Source organism: Natrix helvetica (genome assembly GCF_964273705.1).
Source record: "Natrix helvetica genome assembly, chromosome: 1".
NCBI classification, from domain to species: domain Eukaryota; kingdom Metazoa; phylum Chordata; class Lepidosauria; order Squamata; family Natricidae; genus Natrix; species Natrix helvetica.
In genome coordinates this window covers 275,222,725-275,245,558 of record NC_138548.1, presented here as the reverse complement: position 1 = coordinate 275,245,558, position 22,834 = coordinate 275,222,725, and the positions used below count along the sequence as shown (strand labels likewise).

Sequence of the window (22,834 nt, the reverse complement as noted above, 5' to 3'; positions counted from 1 at the left end):
TTTTCAGAAGTCAGCATGCATTTATCAACAGGTTTTCTACAGGTAATCCTTGCATTGTGATAGCAATTAGAACCAGAATTTGTGTTGCTTAGCATCATACAGTGGTTATAAAGTTCAACGTCATGTGATCACATCATTTAATGATAGAAATTCCAGCATTCTTCATTGCCATTGTTAATGGATCGATACCCAATCAATCCAAGCCATTCCCAAATTTGTTCCTCCCTGACCCTTGGTTCTTTTAAGGTAAGGATCTGCCTGCCTTTCAATTCCACTACAACTTGCCTTATGGAGCAGCAAGCTCAAGAGTTCTTGGCCCACAGTGACTCTGAGGCTGCAAGAATCCTTGAGCTGCAGCCATACCAGTCTAGTGCTGCAGCGTGACATAAAACTTTAGTGCCCTGGGAAGCCCCAGGCCTCCTGTGATCTAAGACCCTGCTGCCCCTACTGTCCTGATCTTCACCATTTTCTTGCTATGCTGCTGACAAGGCATCCTCAGCCTAGTCCTTAACAAAGCAGCTGCTGGTCAGCAAAGCTCAGGCGGTAGAGCCCAAAGTGCAGGGGGCCAAATGGGGAAAGAGAGGGAGGAGATAAATGAGTGGGGGAGCTGACGAACCCTTGAAGTTGTAAGTGTGGGTGGTTATCAAGTACCCAAAGTCTGATCTAATCACATGACCCCTGGAACAGCAATATTTCTGGGAACCGGGCTTAAGTACTTCATTCAACTCCTCTGTAACTTTGAACAGTTGAACCAATGTTTGTAATTTGAGGACTGCCTGTAGTCTGACTAGTACTACTACGATCCTGTCAGGAGCACCAAACACTTCTGAATTGAAAGGATTGAATGGTGACATCATCATTTTTCAGAGGATGACTAGTTGTGGTCTCCTATTTTATTTTATATTGGATAAATTCCAGAGTAGATTAGGGTAATGTAGACCTTATCTGTCTTGATTTCAGCAAAGCATCAATATTCTATGGTTTTCTGGGAAGCAAACTAAGTAATGTGTTCCGAATGATGTGACAATTAAGTAGTCAGGTGGATGACTCAAATATCATCTTTTATTAATTTACTGTTTTTCCTCAAATTAGTAATACAGACTGGAATGCCACAAGGACCAGTCTTGGACTCTCTAATTCAGGCCCATCAAACTGTCAGGCCACAACTACCCTGGCTCTGTGAAGGCAAAAAATGTTGTGGTATGTCACAATCCGGCCTGCAATGAGATCAAGTTTGACACCCCTGCGTCTAGTTTTTATACTTTTATTAAAGATCTGGGTGAAAAGGTAGAGCTAATGCTTACCAAAGGAAATAAAACCAAATGCAAGATATATAAGGTGGAAACTACAGATTGGTAATATTAATTTTTTTTGGGGGGGGGGGGGAGAAGAATCTTAGAGCAGAGATTGAAACGGAATATGAAATATATAGATAATAGTTGCTTTCTCTTCCAAAATGAAAATATTTTTCTACTGATCTATTACTTCAACTGAAAAATCAACATTTTAGCCATTCAATGCTTTATACTGTGCATGTTTTGCTACATTTCTGAAACACTATGATGTATTATGGAGATTTACTGAAAGATTCTAGCATCTGATTGTATCTTTTGCCTTACAGAAAAAATTCAAATTACAATATATGAAACATTTTCAGGAGCTATTTGATAGGGTAGCTGCTTATAGATACTTTGGATTTCAACTCACATGCTAGATTACAAACCAGACTGTCAAATACATAAAGACAAATTTTGCAAAGGAAAAATAAAGTCTGAGTTAAAAACTAAAACAAAGCAATTCTTTTAGATAACATATATAAAAAGTGTACTCTACAATTCTAGGTAAAATAAAGTAAAATAGCAACTTGCTATGTTCATTCACATTTAAAGCATCTGAGAATATTTCATTCAATAACTCACTTAGTACCTCCTAAGCAGAGGATTAGTTACCTTGAGGAAAAAACAAAATGTATACAAAATCAAAGATTTGTTTGGAATAAAAGTCTTAAGCTTATAATGAGCTATTAAGAAATTCCTCATTCTAGTTTAAACTAAGAATCTTCTGTTTTGAACTTTATATTCACTTTAATCCTAATTTAGTTTTAAGAATGTATAAGCACATACAATTATCCCTGGTTTGTGTCCAAATCAGCAATAAAGTCAAGTCTTTGAAGGAATGACACAGCCACAAAGGTATGGAGGTTCTACTGTATTTATGTTTATTTGAAGTGGTTTTTTTAAATGTTAAATTGATAAAGTATAAGCCAACAGGCAAAGAACAAAGGAAACCCTGGTCCTAGGCTTTGTTCGTTCTTTCAGTAAGCTCTTATTAAAACCTCTGGTAAAACACACGGTTTTAGAAGGATTAACATAGGAACCAAATTTATTGTTGTGCATTTAGTGTAATAGTTAGGTAATATGTTTTGTGAACTATTCCTATCTTATTTATTTAATTTCAATTTCAATTTTATTAAATTTATAGACCGCCCCCTCTCCCCGAAGGGACTCGGGGCGGTGTACAGGCACATTAAAAACCATATACAAAGAATAAATACACTTAAAATCAAATTAAACCTAAGGCTGTACAGAGTAATAAAAATTAAAAATCGACTTAAAACCAACCCCTAAAAATTTAAAAGTGCAGAATTGAGGGACTATACTGGGATTAGGCCAGGCCAGCTAAACCAAACAGGTGGGTTTTAAGCTTCTTGCGGAAGGAGCGGAGATCGGTAGTTGCTCTGATGTCCGGGGGGAGGTCATTCCAGAGGGTCGGGCCCATCACAGAGAAGGCCCTACTCCTGGGCGCCGCCCGCTGGCACTGCCTCGTGGACGGTACCCGGAGGAGTCCCTCTCTGTGAGAGCGGATCGGCCGAAGGGATGTATGGGGCAGGATACAATCCCGCAAGTACCTAGGTCCTGTGCCATGGAGCGCTTTAAAGATGATAATCAACACCTTGAAACGCGCCCGAAAAGCCACAGGTAGCCAGTGCAGCCCGCGCAGGAGAGGTGTTACGTGGGAGTACCTAGAGACTCCCACAATTGCCCGCGTGGCCGCATTCTGGACCAACTGCAGCCTTCGGACGCATCTCAAGGGGAGCCCCATGTAGAGGGCATTACAGTAGTCCAGCCGAGACGTCACAAGTGCATGGGAGACTGTGCGGAGGGCGTTCCGGTCCAATAGGGGACGCAATTGGCGCACCAGGCGAACCTGGTGAAACGCCCCCCTTGCCACGGCCGTCACATGGTCATCCATTGACAGCCGGGCATCTAGGAGGACGCCCAAATTGCGTACCCGATCCACGGGGGCCAGCTGTTTGCCCCCAATGGCCAGTGATGGAAGCAACTGGTTGAACCGGGGTGCCGGTAGCCACAGCCACTCTGTCTTGGACGGGTTGAGTTTGAGTCTGTTACTTCCCATCCAGATCCGTACGGCTTCCAGACACCTACAGCCTTTCAGTTTGATAAATTTCAGAGTATATACAGGAAACATTTTTAATATGTGTACAAACTACCTTTCATTCACAGCTTCAGATTGGCATAAATGGTCAGAAATTTATCATCAAGACGGAACTAAAAAAGGAATATTTTAAAAATACAACAGTGGTAAAAGAATCAAGTACATTTAGCTAAAACTAAAAAAAATGCTTGAGGACCTTAGCATGAAATCATAATGTAAAAATCATCATGCCAAAAAGGTAGCCTTTCACATCATGCCATTTTTCAAGTAGTCTTTGAGTTACAACCAGTAGTTCAGTGACTGTTCAAAGTTATGGAAACATTGAGTGGTACAGTACTTATGCCTGAGTCCCCAGAGTTCGAGGCGGTACAACTTCATTTCACAGGATCAAAATTTGGATGTTTGATGGCCCACCTTACACTTACAACCTCAGGGAAGCTTCAGATTCCCCTACCTGCCTATCTCCTCCACAACTCCGCCCCCTGCACTCTAAAGCCCCTACTGATCTGGGCTCTGCTGCCCCAAGATGATGTTTGCCATCTTCTTGCTCCTGTGGCTGCCAAGTATTCTAGACTGGCACTTCATGAGACAGCTATTAGCTATCTGAAGCTAAGATTGTACATGATGGTTTCCTTGCAAGGCCTTGGAAAGAACGCCTCATCTGGCCAGCAGCTGCCTGGTGAAAGGCGAAGCTGAGAATGCCTCACCAGCAGCAGGAACAAGAAGACAGCGAAGATCAACTAGGGTAGCAGAGCACAGGGCAGTCAGGGGTGGCAGTGGTTGGGCTTTGCACTATGCTACTGGGCTGGGGCTTCTCAGGCCGGGAAAGATGAAACCAGAAATGGATTGTATCAGAATGGGTCATTGGCTAACAATAGCAATGGGGATTGCTGGGATTGCTGTGGCTAAGTGATATGCCATTGTGATGTTGAGCTTTATGATTACAGACCCTACAGGTAGTCCTCACTAACAAATTGCTGTGTTAACCAACAGTTTGAAGTTATGATTGTGCTGAAAAAATAACTTTACAATAGTCGCTGGTCCTCACAATCACATGATTGAGATTTGAGCACTTTGGAACTGGCAGACATTTAACACCATTGCAGTGACCTGCAGTCATGTGATCACCATTTGCATGCATCACAACTGGCTTCCAACAAGCAGAGTTAATGGAGAAACTGGCAGTAAAATTTCAAGTCACCACTGTGTGATGTCTCACTTAACAACTGCAGGTGATTTGTTTAATGACTACAGCTGAAATGAGGTTATAAGTCTGCTCTGCTCACATGATGTCTTGTTTAATAACTGTGTCACTTGGGTTGCTGGTCCCAATTGTGGTTGTTGAGGCAGGATTAACTGTACCGCATTAAATATTCCAAGTTCCAATATTTGCAATATACAGACAAAAATTCTTATTTTGGATTGTTCTCCTATCAAACCCTAGTATTATTGTATCTTTCTAGAAATGGGTCATCAGTATTTTCAAGTATACAAAGAAAGATTTTAATTTCTTTTTAGCTTCAACAGCAGAGGGAGCTGTGAGTATAATAAGGAGGAGGTAACTGAAATGCTCTTTTGAATATATATTACACTGGAAATCTGTCTTTAGTCTGAATCCACTAAGCAACTCTTACAAATGCAAGTAGTACTTGTTTAACATCCTTCTAGAATTGGGCCTTTATTTATTTCCAGTTTTCAACAAAACCATTGGTTCACTTGGCAACCACCCTGTGTTCATTTAACAATTGTGCCGGCCACTTAATGACCCCCACAAAAAATATCATAAAATTGGATTGGTCACATGACCCATGTCTTACAATTGTGACAAGTTAGAGGACTGTGATGGGTAGACTCTATTATGGTTGTAACTTGAGAACTACCTGTACTGTTACCATCGCTACAGATGAATTAGAGATATTCATTTATGGTTAAGAGATGTTTCAGCCAGAAAGTTAGCAAATACATCAATGAAACACAAATACTTCATTATACTCCTGTAACTAAAGGTAATCATATTATTATAGTTAGGGCATTTAATTCTCAGGTTTTTTTTAAATAAACTGTGAAGTAACTACAAACTCAGCAAGGAATATTTTAAAAATAAACTTTTCTATCTCAACCACAAGTCTAGAAATGTAATGTACTTTTATTTCACTTAATAACAAGATCAGTTAAAGCAGCTGGCACAAGATCCATTTGTTTATTTGAAACATTTATGGCCTGCCCCGTATCCAAAGACTCTTGTAGCAATTTTTTATTCATAAAATGAGAAGTGTAACTTTTATGCTCTCTCTCTCTCTCTCTCTCTCTCTCTCTCTCTCTCTCTCTCTCTCTCTCTCTCTCTCTCTCTCTGTGCCCCTTTCTCCTCTCCCTCTCTCACACACATAAGAGTCAACTCTTAGCCACTACCTAGATTTTCTCCTTGATGATCTGTCCCTAACCTATTTTTCAACAGAGCACCCATTGCCACTGTAATTGAGTCCATCTTGTTGCTGGTTGTCCTCTTCTCTTTCTTTCCTCCTCTTTCCTCCCAACATTGGGAAGACAGCTAAGTCTTGGTGCATGATCATTTGAGCCTTTATATCTCCAGAGAGAACTCCTATGTTGATTTGTTGAGTTGAGTTGTTAAGCAAACATGGAGTAAACCCATTGCCTGCAATGGCCATTTTTTAAACAGTAACTGGAAATAAAGTCAGTTTCCGGCAAAAAAGGCCATAAATCACAGTCACATGGCTTCAGGATGCTGCAAATGGCCACAATGTGAGCTGGTTGCTGAGTGCTCAGAATGCAATCATGTGACTGATAGTGGGGTGGGGAGGAAGCCATTGGAACTTGGAATCCGGGTCATAAATACACTTTTTGGGGTCTATCTACAAAGTAATAGGATGAGAGCCATCTCAGGAGTATTTTCACTCAGGAATATTATCCAACAACAAAGTTCAAATGGATCAATATTCTTGCTATCTTGCTTCTTTAAAGTCCAACTTTAGCTTACATGGAGTATCACAGGAAATACCACTGCATGCACCATCTAATATCTAATAAACACATCATAGCACTGTTTTCAAGGCTTTCATGATTGCTCTTCCAAGTGCTAGTCTGAGCACTGAGTACTCTGAGTACTAGGCATCACATTTTTAGAATGATTTGGGAAACCTGAACAGGTTCAAGCAATTTCAAAGAGGAATCAAGTGACAAGAAACTAAATCCTATGAAAAGACACTGATGGAGCTGGGTCTCCTTGGTTCAGAAAAAAAGATTACTGAAGGGGGGATGATAATATATTTTAATAAATGAAGAGGAACCACTTAGAAGGTTTTCCCTCATAATCCAGATGCAAGTTTCAGAAAAATGGATTTAAGTTATGAAACAATGAAGATCTAGTGGACTTCCCTTCTGTGGCACTGTTCAAATGGAAATTAGATGTCCACCAAGCTAGGATGTTTTAATTTGAATCCTTGCACTAACAGGACCTGCATTTAATACTGGCTTATTCCAATTCTACTGTGGGAGATGACAAAGGCTGAGCCCTAGGGGTCTAATGCATCATCAGTCTCAATCCCTTCATGTCCACAAAGGATCTAAGTCTAGCCCACCTTGAATTCTGTTGACTCATATCTACTGACAATTTGCTTTGACTATTAGTTCAGAATCTTATAGAGAACTAAAGCTTCAAATAAACCAATGTATTCATTTGAAATGCCTGAACTCTTGATTTTCCATGCTTAACATCAATTATTATAAAATGCTAAGAAGAAGATACATCAATCTAGGCGAACAATTCAAAACTCAAGGCAATGTAAGAATCATATAGAATAGAATTTTAGAAATCCTCAGATTACTAATTTTGCTTAATATAAGAAATAAAACCATTTTAATAAAATGAGGATGCTAGTCTTATTCATATATTTGAATGGAAATCAATATTAAAATGCTTTTTGAGAAAATGGATTTGAACATATCAGAAAAAAATATTTATAAATTGTATATTTTAGGATCACACTAAAAGAATGTCACTTTGCAAAGACAGTTGCCAGTCTACTTGAAGTTTTATAAACAATGACTCAGCATTACATTTTAATTATGTGGCTGTTTTGAAATCGACATAAAATACATTTAAAATATTAATTTAATTCAAAGGACTGTGTGTGTGAATAACAAAAATCTAACTAGTGAGAAAAAATCATTAATCTTGCTGTTTCACGAAAAAAGTTTGCTTGAAAACTACCTTGCCACACAGCACAGATATTACTGTTTCTACCAATATATAGTTGGCAATAATCGAATAAAAAGTAATCAAGTGATTAATGTACCAATCCCAGTTTTAACCACAATGAGGCTAAACTGGCTGGTTGAACTATTTGTATAATACCTACCAGTCCTTTCACAAATGACTAATATAAATAAAGTGGGAGCGACAGTCCACTAATATTTGGATATCTTCCTGGAAATACTTAGTTCAAAGAAATAAGTTTTGATAGGAACAATGACCTAGAACAGCGGGCACCAACCTTTGCAGTTTGGGAGGGGGGGGGAAGAGAGAAGAACCGGCTCTCACAAGGGGTAAGCTGGCGTGCGTGCCAGGGCCAGCCAGACACTTGCATGACCCAGTACTAAACGGGCTCAGTAGTGGGCTGCAGGACAGGGGTTGGAGACCTCTAAATTAGACAACACCATACCCTCCAGTAATCTAAACTACAACACAACCTATAGAAAGTCTGGACAGCAGTATACACTACTGGTAAAGAAAGAAAAGCAGGCAACAGGAATAAATATAAACAACTTGTACCCAAGTCATTCCAAGCTGATGCCTTCCTACACAAGACAGGAGAAGCTTGTTGTATGAGTTAGACTTGTCCTGAAATGCCCAAGCTTCCTTTAATTCCTACACGTCAAAGAACAACTATCACACGCATACGTTAAAAATCCATCACTGGCAGCAAACTGTTTAACAGGTACCTCCGGCTACTGTTGAGTCAGCAAACTTTAATATTTCGCTCTATATACCCAAAATGTGAAATAGTAATACAGGATAATGTAATGTCCAAAATATTTCACAGATTTTAAAAAGCTTTACATAGAAGTGCACTTAAGTTTAATTAGAATTACAGCATCACAAATATTTTTGTAATCAAAATAACTAAAGATAAAGTTGTTAAGTATTTTAAAAATCATCCATTCCATTCTATAAAACAAGATTTTTCTTCTGATGATAGTACAGGGAATGGACATTTTTTTAATTTTGGTGCATGACATGTTAGTTACAATAAAACAAAATAACTGATTTTTTTTCCAAATAAGTACATGTTAATCTCTACGTTTGTGCAAAAATATACACCAGTGAATAAATAATCAATTCTAAAAAAAGTCTGAATAAAAGCATATTGTAAAATCATTCTCTATTTGCTTTTAGCAGGCTCAAGCTTGAAATGTATTGTCTGCTGAAATCAAATTCAGAATAAAAAAGAATGGGACTCAAGTCTTTCATTTTGCTACTGTTTTACTGAAAATGACGTTTAGAGGTGGTTTTTTTTTTATTCCTATGATTCAGATATACAGATTATCAGTTACTTGCTGTTGCCTGGAACATTACCTGATAAAATCTAATTGTGGATAGAATGCTAGCAAAATACGTACAGAAACAGTAGATTCCCAATTGCTAATTCTTTATAAATATGTTTAAGTAGGTATGAAAATATTAGAGCATGGAGAAAAATAATTATAATGGGAACACAATTGTAATGAAGACTATATTAAAAACCATTTATTAATTATATTTACACCCTGCATAATTTTTATTAAGTCAACATGGCATACTTGTTTCTTTAACATTGCACATCTCAGTCAAGTAGGTTAAGCTGAGATAATGACTGCTTAAAATAACTAAGTGAAGTACATTGTATAGTGAGCAACAGAATCTGGCCTTTTAAGTTCTTGTTGCTAAAATGTAAAATTTATTATAGATAACAAGTTACATTAACTATATAAATAACAGGTAGGAAAAATAAAAGTGTCACTGTACTATCTATTTAAAATTTAGGCAGAACCCATTTTCTGACTTGATGCCATATATATTTCTCCTGTTATCTTGTACATACGTAATAGCACTATCCATGTTCGCTATAGTAATATATCACTCTCTAAGAACATTATTCTTGTAGATACAAGTCACTTTGAATTGAACTGACTAGAATGGGCAAGAATGCTTCAAATCTTTCTTCATGTTCTGATACGATCACATGGTAAAGACTGGTTCTGTCTTATGAGTCCAAATCCAAGAACATGTTATTATAGTCCATTAGAAATAAAATTCAACGGATCTGAAATATGCTTTGTTTCGTGCAAATTACAGTTAAGATTAACAAATTATCAGTTGTGTAAGAAGAAACAGAAAATAGAATTCCAATGAAACAAAGACACGAGAACTGTAAGAGTCAGAGAGTCACTATACACTACTCACTTTTGTTGCCAGCAGTTTAGACATTAATGGCTGTGTTAGCGTTATTTTGAGGGGACAGCACATTTACACTATTATACAAGCCGTATCCTCACTACTTTATATTGTAGTCAAGTGTCATTTCTTCAGTGTTGTCACATGAAAAGATATACTTAAATATTTACAAAATGTGAGGTGTACTTATTTCTGTGATATACTGCAACTTATTCTTGTGACAAAATTAGCCACAGTTTGTAGATATAGGTCTGCAAGGTCCAATACAAATAAGAGTAAATGCATTATAAAATAAAAGCTTTGGTATTAAGTGAGAAAAAATTGATACAGGAAATTAACCCTCGGGGCAAGTTAAGAGATGTTTGCCAATAATATAACAATGCCTTAAATAGTGAACAGGATATGAAAGCAGATTGCAAATTTAGATTTCAACTAGTCTAAATAATAATCTGCATATATGTACATACCAATTAGCTGGCAAATTAACTTTTAACAAAAAAGCAGCAAGTTTTTTGAGGATTCGAGGCACTGCTTATATCCAGTTACATGTACCCATCCTATCAAGGCCACCAGAAGATGCATGTTACCGTCCCATCTACTAAGGACTGCAATCTGCTACGGAGATTAGACTTGCCCTAGGGTTCTAGCTGTGGTATAGATTGTACCGAATGTTACTGAATGTTATGAATAAAATATACTCTTCTGATTATATTTTTATATTTTCAATAAGTTTATAATAATATTTAGCATTGTTTTGTATATTTGTTTTTTATTGTTTATTGGGTTTTGTGTCCTTTTTTAAAACTATTGTATCCAGTCTCATCTATGGGAAATAGTGGCCATATAAATTGAATGAACAAATAAATGAAAGTATGTTTACATACAAGTACATTCATATTGCACGACTGTAGCTCTTAAGATGCTACAGTATAAATCCATGGGTGTTCTAAATGCTTCAACTGCATAAAAGGCAAGTTGGTGTCACATATTCTCAACAGCACAAAACCCAATGTTAGAAGGAGCAGAAGGAAGCACTGTAACACGAAGCAGGGACCACCTTGAGAAGGCTTATAACTGCAACAGAGTCAAAGTTTTTCCTAATCTAACATTGCACTGCATCAGCTCAATAGCTGGTGTAATCTCCCCTTTTCCCCCTGACACTCAGGAAGAATGAAATGCTTCTTGAAAGGAAAACGCTAGCAGAAGATTCCAAGCAAAGAAAATGTTACATCCCTCTATCACTTTAATACTGTTGGACTACCAGTGGAAGGACCTTTGAGAAATGAAGCACATGTTTAAAAGCAGGATTACACTAAAGTAATATAATATAAACATAATAAATTATTTATTTTCTTGATCTACAGACTGCCTGGAGAGGTCTGCTAGCTTTCTTGGCCATGTTTTTGAAAATGGTCTACCATTGCCTTCTTCCTAGGACTGAAAGAGCACCTAGCTCAAGGTTACTCAGCTGGCTTTGCTATCAGGACTAAAGTATATAGCCTCCTTTCTAACCGTGGTGCCTTTATTCAATACAGCAAACTGGCTCTCTCAAAAGAAAACTTCAATGCACTTAAAAATTGTGCAGGCCTCTAAGTACTGCATGATTTAGCACAATCTACTGCATCAAACTTGAGAGATAAAAAGGATTCTGAGGTTATAACTCCACTGTAATTCAAGTAAACATACAGGTGGAAACATGTAATTTTTCTCAGTCAGTTCACTAACTGAGACTAATAAACAGGACTAATAAACAGGACTAATAAACAGAACCATAATTGTAATTTTATCCAAAACATACTAGTTGCTGTATGTGATATGTATTTATTTTATGAAAAAGTATTGTTTATATCGTCTATTTTAACTATCTATCTCTTTAATTTCTTATGGAAAATTACAATTTCAAACTCTATTCAAAGGAAACCTCATCTAAAATAAACATATACTTCTACTAATTGAGTTTTACTTTCTTGCTCTATTATCTCAGTTTTTTTTTTTTAGATTTCAAGTGGATTTTCTTATTTTTAAACAATCACATACTGGTATGCTATAACTTACCACTAACATCATTTACCACCTTTTCCTCCTGTTTTTTCCCATTTTTCCATGACTGAAAAGGCCCCTTTCTGTTTTTTTAAAGATTATGCAATGCATTAGAAAAAATGTAGTGAGAGTATTTAGACATGATACAAATTGTTAAAAGCAGTTACACCTTTTGCTTAGCTCACAGACTACTGTATAAATTACTCCAGTCTATGTCTTGCAGGCTGCCTTCACATAAACATACAGATAGTCCTTGACATACAACCGTTTGTTTAGTGACCATTAAAAGTCACAATGCACCAAAAAAATTGACAGATGACCATTTTTCATACTTACAACCATTGCAGCATCTCCATGGTCACACAATCAAAATTCAGATGCTTGGCAAGTGATTCATATTTATAATGGTTATGGTGTCCTGGGGTCATGTGATCACATGTCCATGGGGAAGCCAGATTCACTTAACTGTGCTACTAACTTAACAATTGCAGTGATTCATTTAATAACTGTGGCAAGAAAGGTGATAAAATGTCTAGTTTAATGAAAAGAAGGGCTACATGATAGTTGTGTTCCGATAGCTCAGGGGTTGCCACAAAGATGAGGGAGTCGAGCTATTCTTCAAAGCACCTGAGACAGGACAAGAAGCAATGGATGGAAATTAATTAAGTAGAGAAGCAAGCTAGAACTAAAAAGAAATTTCCTGGCAGAACAATTAATCAGTGGAACAACTTGCCTCAAGAAGTTGTGAATGCTCCAACACTGTAAGTTTTTAAGAAGAGATTGGACAACCAAAAATGGTATAGGGTTTCCTGCCTAAGCAGGGGGTTGGACTAGAAGACCTCCAAGGTCCCTTCCAACTCGACTCTAGTCTACTCTATTTCCAGCAAGTATAATTTAAAGTTTTTGGCAACTTAAATACAAGAAGAGCTCAAACATTCATGGGCTACATACACGTTTTACATAACAGGAGATAATTTCTCAAATACAAAAAAATATATGTTCAGTTTTCTAAATGTGGCCTTTTTAGTTTTACCTCATAACAAAGAATACATTGTTCTTTGCCTGTCTAGTAACTAGCCATGGATAATGATGTGTAAAACATTGCTCTTAGTCTGATTTAGGTCTGAACACCCTGTTTTTCTCTGGAAAGGGATGGTCCAAGCATTGCATAAATGGGTTTATATATTTCTAAATATGGATGAAAGAGATTTAAAATATTCCTGATCAACTTCAAACCTTGTTACACTTCATGTTACAGCATAGTTGGATAACCAAACACGAAGGATGGGAGACAAGACATTCCAAGATTCCTGTTTGTGTCCTGATAAGATTAAAAGTGCTAACTGCAGGATAGACACTGAGTGAAAATGCTTTAATGATATTCTCTATATCCTATACAAAGCAAGCATGCAAAATACTATTATGTAATGTGACAGCATGTAAACCAGGTCTGACAAATGTAAGTATGGGCTTCATTCAATGTTAAATGATCAGTTTAAAAATAATGGTATTTCCCATCTTTTGTCAGTTTAGAAACTGTTGTTGTTAGTTGCACAGTCGTGTCCGACCCATTGTGACCCCATAGACAATGTTTCTCCAGGCCTTCCTGTCCTCTACCATCCTCTGGAGTCCATTTAAGCTCAAGCCTACTGCTTTGGTGATTCCATCTAACTACCTCATTCTGTCGTCCCCTTCTTTTATTGCCCTCAATCTTTCCCAGCATTAGGCTCTTCTCCAGTGAGTCCTTCTTTTCATTAGGTGGTCAAAGTATTTGAGTTTCATCTTCAGGATCTGGCTTTCTAAAGAGCAGTCACGGTTGATCTCCTCTAGGACTGACCGGATTGATTGCCTTGCAGTCCAAGGGACTCGCAGGAGTCTTCTCCAGCACCATAGTTCAAAGGCCTCAATTCTTTAGAATTGAGAATTCTTTAGAATGTATTTAGAAACTGTAAGTTCTCTAAATAGATTTAGATACATTAGTAAGAGATTTTAACAATCTATTTTGCTGGCAAAATAGCATTGTTAGAACAATGCTGGATTCCAAATAAAATATAGCCTAAATAATGTCTATATAAATTGGTCTGGAAGTCAAATATGTATCATTTAGATAACATATTAAATCATGTCAATAGGAAAGTTTAAGACAACCTCATAAAAATGGTTTTAATTTAGTATGCTGTTTAACATACAGTAGTAGTGTTTTACCATGATTGTTCCTAATATTTTGTTTCTTTTCCCAACCAACGTATAAAGAGAAACATAGTTGTTCCAGTTTGCTAGTATTGATTTCCATAACTTCACAAATCTGAACTAGTCTGAAAGGTAAAAGTGAGTAGGAAGACAATCTATTCCAAACCAATTGACACACTCAAGAATCACAATAATCTCTGCAATGATGCTCTGCTCCCATATGATTCATCATCTCAAATAGACAAGCTCTAATATTTAATATTGAAATATAGAGTCCTTGGTGCTCTCTGAGCTTGTTTTCTTGCAGATGTTTTGTAACCCAACTAGCTAACATCTGCCATGCTATGGAAGATGGAATGGAGTTTGCAAACTAAACCTTGCACCAAGGACTCCACAATTCAACCCCAAACTACATATATTCTCATCTATTGGTATGGAAATATTGCTGTGATGGAATTAAGAAACATCTGCTTCATATTTTTTTATTCTCTAGTAGAATAACTCTTGCTTTTCCAATTTTGTTTTTGCTCTTACATTTTCATTTCATCATTTGTTTCTTTCTATTTTTCCTTACTTTATAAAACAACTGCAAGTTCTTTTTTACCCATTATACAACTGTAAGCTCTCCCTGAGATAATAACTAAATCAAAAAGAGCTCAATATTTTAATGCTAGGAATCAACAGTGATAATCTTGGTGCTCAGAGGAGTTCTTATCAATAGCAACAAGACATTTACAACATGACACCTTGGTACTTAAGTATTTTTGTATGTTTTATTAAAATTTGGAATTCATATACATTTCAGAGACTTTAGATACACCAAATCATTTTTAAAATCTTTAGCATAACCCTAAATATAGGGGCATAACTTCACTACAGAAGTATAAAAACTGTTTAAAGGGTATTCTTTTTGTTGAAATATTTACGATTTAAGCATCTTATTTACAGAATTTTAATTCCACGAGATTTGTTGTAAATTCACCATATAACATTCAATATAATAAAAATATGAAAAGTAAGGGTAATAAAAGATAACTTGCAACAAATACGTACTATAAAATTGTTTCTATTAAGAAAGGTTGTTTAAAATCAAATTAATATGAAGCAATATACATTGCACTACAAATCAACCTTCTCTTTATATAGTGTCCAAACTATTTCTTCTTTTCATCCACCACAGTAATTATCATGAGTGAAAACAGAATATATAAAAGGAGAAAATTGACGTATGTTCTGTGCTATTTCATATGTGTGCTTATGTTCTTAACAAAGACTGAAAAAGCAAAGTAATAAAATAGTCCAATGGAAACTGGATTACTATATTCAATATACAATACTTTAATATTTTATTCCAATAACAAACTCATATATAAATTATATCTAGTTAAATGAAAATCCATTGGAACTCAACTTTCAAAGGAACAGCAAGTTTATTAAGAAAAATGAATGCCAACATTTGTTAGAAGAACAAAAATTAAGTACTGCAGAAATTAAAGATGAAACTTATCTTACAATATAGCTGCCTTAAATCACTTAAATATAAATTAAAACATTAAATGAAAATTAAATTTTACAGGAAAAAAGGATGTAACAATATAGAATTAAAATTGTTAGATTACAGTGACAAATTTTATACTTCTGAATGTGAATGTATATTCAACATTTCTTCCAACTAGCAGTGACAAAAACACTACTTCCCATAGCTTAAATCTGCATATCATCCTAAATTTACTTACGTTCAGTATTAAAATTGAAATCCTATTACAAAAATCCTAGGCTTTATATTTTACTGGCTAAAATGAGTAAAGAATAAATAAATAAATTAGATTTTTGTTCAATAAGATATCATGAGAACCAATACAGTACTGAAATAAATACGGAATCTAATTGAAATGAAAATTGAAACTAATTCATTGTTCTTAGTTAAAATGTAACCTGAATGGCAAAGTAGCCATTTATTTTTTTCTCCTTTATTATAATTATAAAATGCAAAATTGCAATGACTTGCCTGTACTGCATATAGCCTATTTTTCAAAAAATAATGTTTTAACCAAGAGGATAATAAACATGAACATATTACTACTACCTTTCATATTACATAAAAGTGTTTTATTAAGTTTAAATAGAAAAAGTATCTTACCTTGAATATCCATTGGAGAAGACAGATCTGTTTGAAAAATTCAAAGCCCCTACTGGTGTAAGGGCATCATCTCCAGATCCCTGGCACCTATTCCAATTTTCTGAACTAGCAGGATGAGATGGAATGGCATTGAAAACTGGTTTCTTATCCTGCTGTTGAGTGACAGACACAGTGTTCAAATCATAGTGGTAAACTTGTCCTCCAGAAGTGCTAACACCATGAACAGAAATGGCAGATGTTTTATTTCCAACCATACTTGACCCAGAAAAATTAGCCTGGCAGTAAGTTGTGCCTATTTTCTCCTGCTTTATTACTCCAGGGGTACACAATTCAATAAAATCTTCTTTTTCAGTTTTCACTTGTGGCATCTGCATTGTAGAACTTGACAAAAGATCCTCACATTCATTAATATTAGGCTTTGTGTCTGGTAAAATGGGAGGCTTGCAATCCTCCATTTCATTTCCTTCCAAAAGAAAACTCTCATCCCCACCAAGAGGCGAAAGCAAGCTACTTTCATCGAGAACAGGATCCATTCTCCAAGGGCTTCCATTTGTTTCTCTTCCAGGAGACACTGGTGGCAAATCAAAATCTTGCAAAATATCAAAAGTGCTTTGGTCTTCCGAAAAGAGCTTCAAGCTGCCACTGTTATTGTCAACCTGGCCTTGTGCTAAAGACCCTTGATTTAAAGTAAGATCACGACTAGTCATAGCTGGGAACTCTGGTTCTAGGGACACATCAGTAGATGCAACTCCTTTTGAGCTTTCTATCAGACTGGAGGATTTATTCAAGCTTGCTATGCTTTCTTCAAGGAGTCTAAAATCTGTTTCCCCAGAGGAGAGGCTGATTTGGCCTTGCTGAGGAAATCCAAGTTCATTTCCCATTACTTTTGTATCAGTTTCACCCATATACAGCAGTGAAAGTGACACTGCTTTAGAGAGATCCGGCTGCGGCACATTGCTTCCTAACCCCTTTGGCAAGTCACACAGAACAGGTTGCTTGGAGTCAGATTGAGATGAGGCAGACAGGGTAGATACAGGAGTCTTGACAGTAGCACCACCCCTAAAGGATGGATGAAAGTGAGCACTTTTCCCTCTTTCCTCCCCTCCGGTGGATTTCAACGATTCTTTGGGCTCCATTATTTTAATACTAATAAAAAAAATAAAAGAAACCACCATTAGCCTGAGATCAGAAATATAAGGATTTACAAAGCAATGACCACAAGAAAAAAAAGAATATTAAAAAGATAAATTTAATAGTTTTCAATGTCTCTAAGTAATATTTCTAATACAAAGCCTTCCAATGGCTTGAAAGCTATCTTGATTTAATCAAAGATTTGTCTAATATAATCAAACCACAAAAACAACAGATTAATTTAACTCATGTCAAATTAAATACTGTTTATAAATATTACAACAAAAAGTAACTTTAATTTGTAAACTTTTCCTAAACTATTTTATTTTCAAGAATTCTCACTCAGGTCTATTCAAATATTGTTGCATTTGTATCCATCACAACTTACAAATCCATTCATCATCTAGGTTTCTCAGTATGATCCACTGACTTAACTTTCGTTAAAAAAGAAATCGTACTATAGTATGACTGTTAATTTAGAAATAGAAATTTAGAAATAAGATCTTATTCTTAAAATACTAAAAATTATTTTAAATATGTAGTATAAATGTATTTAGATACATTTATCTGTCCTTAAGTTCTTTGCACGGATTTTCCAGAAATTTATGAAACTGCCTAGGGTATTTATGAATGGCAAGAAGGCAATTTATAATAAACAAAAAGGCAGCATATAAATGACACAGCCAATTCTGCAATATCCTCTTCAAAAGTTGCATGAAACTTTTAAAATTCCTTTTGGGCCTTGACAAAAAGAATTGTGCAATTTTAAAAGATCCACACTATAACATAGCTCTAAAGTAAAAAAAAAGAAAAAGAAAGAAAAAGAGGGAAGGACAGAAAAAGAACCGGAGTTACCACATTTGACAAGTATCTCTCCTTGTCATTATGTGACAGACAACGCCAAAGGGATAAATCTATCATATGATTCATTTGCTGGAAGAGAAAAAAGCAACTCCAAAAATATTTAATCTTTTTTGAGTTGAAATTCTCCTTGTAAAGATGAAAAAAGAAAGAAAAATGTGTCAGGACCTGTTGAGCATTTGCCTGGCACGCCCACTTCTGCAAAATAACATCAGCCCTTTGCTTTAAAAAAAAAAATTCCAACCAAGTCCAAGTTTTCAACTCCTTGTCTGTTACCAATCCGTGGGGCCGCCAAATAAAAAGGGGGAAACAGGGAGGTGGATAACATACTTTAAAAAAAAACGTGAACAATTTTTTTAAAAAAACCAAACAAACCTTGCAAAGTCTTTTCTTAAAAAAAGTCGAGGAGAACATAAAAGTGGAGGGAGGGAACCATTACATAAGATTTATACTACTTTTGCAGTGCAGTCCCATACACGTCTATCAGAAGGAAAGTCCGTTTGAATTCAGAATCCCTCACTACTAAGTAAATAGATACAGATCGCAAACTTAAAATCGTTCCATTCAAAGAAGGGATCCTATTTTGGACATTCTCTTAAACCGGATTAAAATGAGCCAAAGATGGTAGTGGAATAGAATAGGAAATCAACCCTACCCACCCACCCTCCCTCCCTCGCCTACATTATACATATAGGCGCGTACATATACGTACGTTACTTAAACGCACAGCAGACAGATACCCTTCTCCCTCGGTCCCCGTTTAATGTGGAGGACTTTAAAGTTAAGCGGCGCAATGGATCGAAGGGAAGGGGCTCCCACCCTTCTCCGGCCTTACCGCCACTCGGCAGCAAAAGGCTCGGTCTTAATGGCGGGAGTGGAGGGGGGGGGGAGAAGGCATTACTGACAGGGTGGAGGGTGACCTCTACAGAAAAAAAAAGCACTCGGCCGCCGCTTCAGCCGTGCATCTTCCCTTCGAGAGGGACAGAGCCTAAAAGTAGAAACCATTCCTTCTTCCCCCCCCCCGGCCCATACCTGGGGGTGGGGGAGAGCGAGAGAGAGAGAGAGACACCCCTTACCGTATCCAGTGGGGGCGCTGGGAGTCCTCCTAATCGCCAACTTCCATGGCTCCAGCAGGCAGCGAAGCAAATAAACAACTTGGTGGGGACTGGAAGGAAGCAGAGTTACGGGGCGACGGGATTGGGTGTGGGGTGGGGGTGGGGGGTGAAAGCAGCCGCCCCTTTGCAGATGAGGAGGTAAGCAGCCGCCCCCCTCCCTTTCCTCCCCACACGCACACACTTGACAGGCGGACCCGCTCTCTCTCACACACACTCACACACACGCACACACAACGCCGCCGCAGCCCCTCACCTGCTCCTCTCCAACCCGCCCCCGCTCGCGTGCAGCACACGCACACTTCTGCCCCCGCAATTAATTAAAGTCACACTTTCTCTCTCCCTCCTTCCCGACGTCTCTCCCGCCTCCCCCTGCCAGGGCGTCCCGCCCTCCCCTTCTTCTTCTTCCCCCCCCTCCTCCTCTTTTTCTTCCTCCTCCTCCTCTTCCTCCTCCCCTCCCGCCAGCCACTCCGTCTGCGCTCAGCTCTACGGTTTGTGCCCCAGCCACAAAATGGAGGACGACGACGGTGCTAGCAGCAGCCGCAGCCACGGCAGCCTCCGCCTCCTCCTCCTCCTCTCCCCCCCTCCCTCCCCCAGACCAGGGAAAGAGAGCAGAGACGCGGCAGAGCGGGGAGCGCGCGCCACGGAGAAGCGCGCGAGCGCACGGGCTCGCGCATTGCGGGGCAGCCGAGGGGGAACGGTGCAACCTGTTGACTGAGAACAGCAACTGCAACCCTCGGCAGGGCCTCCTCCCCCCCCCCCCTTTCTCGAAACGTGCCGCTTGGCGCTATCAGTTTCTTTTTCCTTCTTCCCTACCTTAATTTTTCTTTTTTTCTTTTCGGTTTCTTATCTTGCCCGCTGCAGCCTACGGTTTTATTTTATTTTTTTGCTTTGGTTTTTATAAGCAGCATGTTGATTTAGAAGTCAAGCCCACAGCGTTTTTAAAAGGTATCTGCGATGAGTGACAGGCAGCCTTAGTGTATTTCACTTATGGGGAAATCCTAATCAACCTGGTGAACTATTTTTTTTTTAAATCAAGTCTGGGCTGTTGAAAGGGGGCGAAAAAGAGCGAACGAGGGACGACGAAAACAGGCAACAAACCTTCAGAGAGGATTGAAGGGCCAGCGCTGACGCGTTAAGCCGAAATGACAGGAAAAGATTTAGGTATTTCCTAGAAAATAACACTTTTTAGAAATGTAAATGCGGGGTGCCACCTTATATATGCGTTATTAGAAAAAAAATCTACTTAAACAGGTGAGATTTTTTTAGGGGGGGGAGTGTATGTCTATAAATTGTATGCTATAGAGTCAGTAGACAATAATTGGCTATTAGAGGAGCAGGCCTCCTCATTACGTGTCTCATTTTGAAACAGTTTTCAATATTAATTACAGGTTAGCAAAAAAATCAAGTTCTGCATTAGCTAATGGTTTATACACCTCACTTGTAGGATGTACGAGTCCAATGAAAACAGACTGGAAGAGGACTTGCATGATGAATTTCTGTACATATAATTATCAATTTTGTATCTTGCCGTATTTTTTCATGTAGTGTCCACATGCAGACACATATTTCTAAAAATATACATACATACATACATACATACATACATACATGTGTGTGTTTGATTCAATTAAACTTTGTTTAATTCAATTTAAGGTACACAGCGCATAAGTGTGCCAACATGAACAGCACTGTTTTGAACCTAGAATGGCTATGTCAGCTGTCCCAAGTTTGAAAAGCCAGTGGTGATCTTGGAGTTTAATTTGAGTTCACATTAAATAGTTCTGCTCTGCATGTAAAATAAAGCTTGGCTGCTTTGAATGAATCCATGCTTGAATTTTATTTTTGTAGTTTGGGATTGAATTTTTTTTTAAAATAGAAAAACAGCCTAGTCAGTTCAATAGCAGGAATTGACATACCATGCTGTTTGTAGGTTAGATTAGATAGAGTTAGACAGGTGGGTGTCATGTACAGAATGCAGGGGCAAAGATGTAGTTTCTAAGCACTAGGAGAAAGGATTGAAGGATCCATGTTCATCACCTGCTTCTACTTTTGTGCAGTTTGAAGACTACTTGCAATTGTCTGCTTACCTGGTAAGCAAATTCTACCTGATAAATAAGTTACTGCTGTTTTTATTTATTTATTTATTTATTGCTTATTAAAAATTAGACGGCGAGTTATACTTCATGTTTTGTGTTGTTGTTTTTTTATAGCAGATAGCCTGCAAGTAAAAACAGGTAAACAGAAGTAAAACATAAGCATACCTTTTAAACTAAAAATCTCCATGGCACTTCTCAAATGTTTGCTCGTTGCTACCTCTTGAATCCTTTGAATCAGGATATTCTAAACAATTTCTCAAGCATATTTAACAAATGGAATCTCCGATTTTTCTTTAGTGTTCTTTCTTGCTACCCATGCAAGGAAACAATAGTGACATTCATCCAATCATGAGGCAGAGATGCAAGTCACTATTCACTTTCATTTCCTTGCCTCCCAACTTTATACACATCCGTGTCTCTTCAAAAATGGAAGCTATTCACCTGGGAGCTTGTATCTAGACTCTTCATACATAGTAGGTTTGAAATAGATGCCAGGGAAACTGTATGCCAAAGTCTCTATGGGGAGGAGAGGGGATGTAATGTCAAGCTAATTTGTTGGCTGAAAACTTGTCATGCTGCTGAAGAAGCATTGGCATTGAAATCTGCTCTAATTTGAGCATATGAAAAGTCATGGAGAAGGAAATGGGTCATTTAAAATAGCCCATAATGTCCAGCTGGCCAGCTATCCTGGCAGAGCAGCCCAATGTCTTTCTTCAAGGAAGGAAGATCTCTAACCAATTGTTGTGATGGCATTCTCCCCATTCCCAAGGAAAAGGAGAGAAAAAGAAAATGGAAGAATTGCCTGAAGATCATCTAGCTGAGCCTGTATGTAGGGATTCTGCTCTTGCGGTGTGCAGATTTGATCAGATAGGAAAAGAACCTTCCTTCCAGTCCAGTTTCCCAGAGTGAACCAAATACCAAAGAAAAGAAGGAAAAATTTTCCAGGTGCAGAATGGAGATGGGATGAGTATTGTAAAGTAGGGAATATTCTGATTTACACGATAAACCATCCACCAGCTTATTCTGCAAGCTAGAAATTTAAGAAATGCAAGTTAAAATGACGAAAAGAATGTGTCCACCTGAGCTGTGAATTTGTGAGAAGTTTGTTCCAAATTGTGGTCAGTTTGGATTTCCTTTGAGGAGATGGCACCATTGCTAAAAGACTTATTTAATGGCCAAAAATATCCTAGTTACTTTCATGTAAAAATATTTGCTGGAAAATACAGACAATCCTCAACTTACGACCACAATTGACCCCAACATTTCTGTTGCTCAATGAGACATTTGTTAAATGAGTTTTGCTCCATTTTACGACCTTTATTGCCACAGTTAAGTGAATCACTGCAGTTAAGTT

General features: G+C 37.6%; 1 protein-coding gene across 1 annotated transcript in view; it reads right to left on the bottom strand.

Moving 5' to 3' along the window:
* Window positions 1-19,724, bottom strand: part of NR3C1 (nuclear receptor subfamily 3 group C member 1) — a 64,416-nt gene extending 44,692 nt beyond the window's left edge. Inside the window, exons 1-2 of the mRNA XM_081937986.1 lie at window positions 19,346-19,724; window positions 16,278-17,423 (exon numbers count right to left, since the gene is read on the bottom strand). Of these exons, the coding sequence (XP_081794112.1) occupies window positions 16,278-17,413 (1,136 nt within the window). The 5' untranslated portion in view covers window positions 17,414-17,423; window positions 19,346-19,724. The remainder of the gene's footprint in view (window positions 1-16,277; window positions 17,424-19,345) is intronic.
* Between the last annotated feature and the right edge of the window lie 3,110 nt (window positions 19,725-22,834).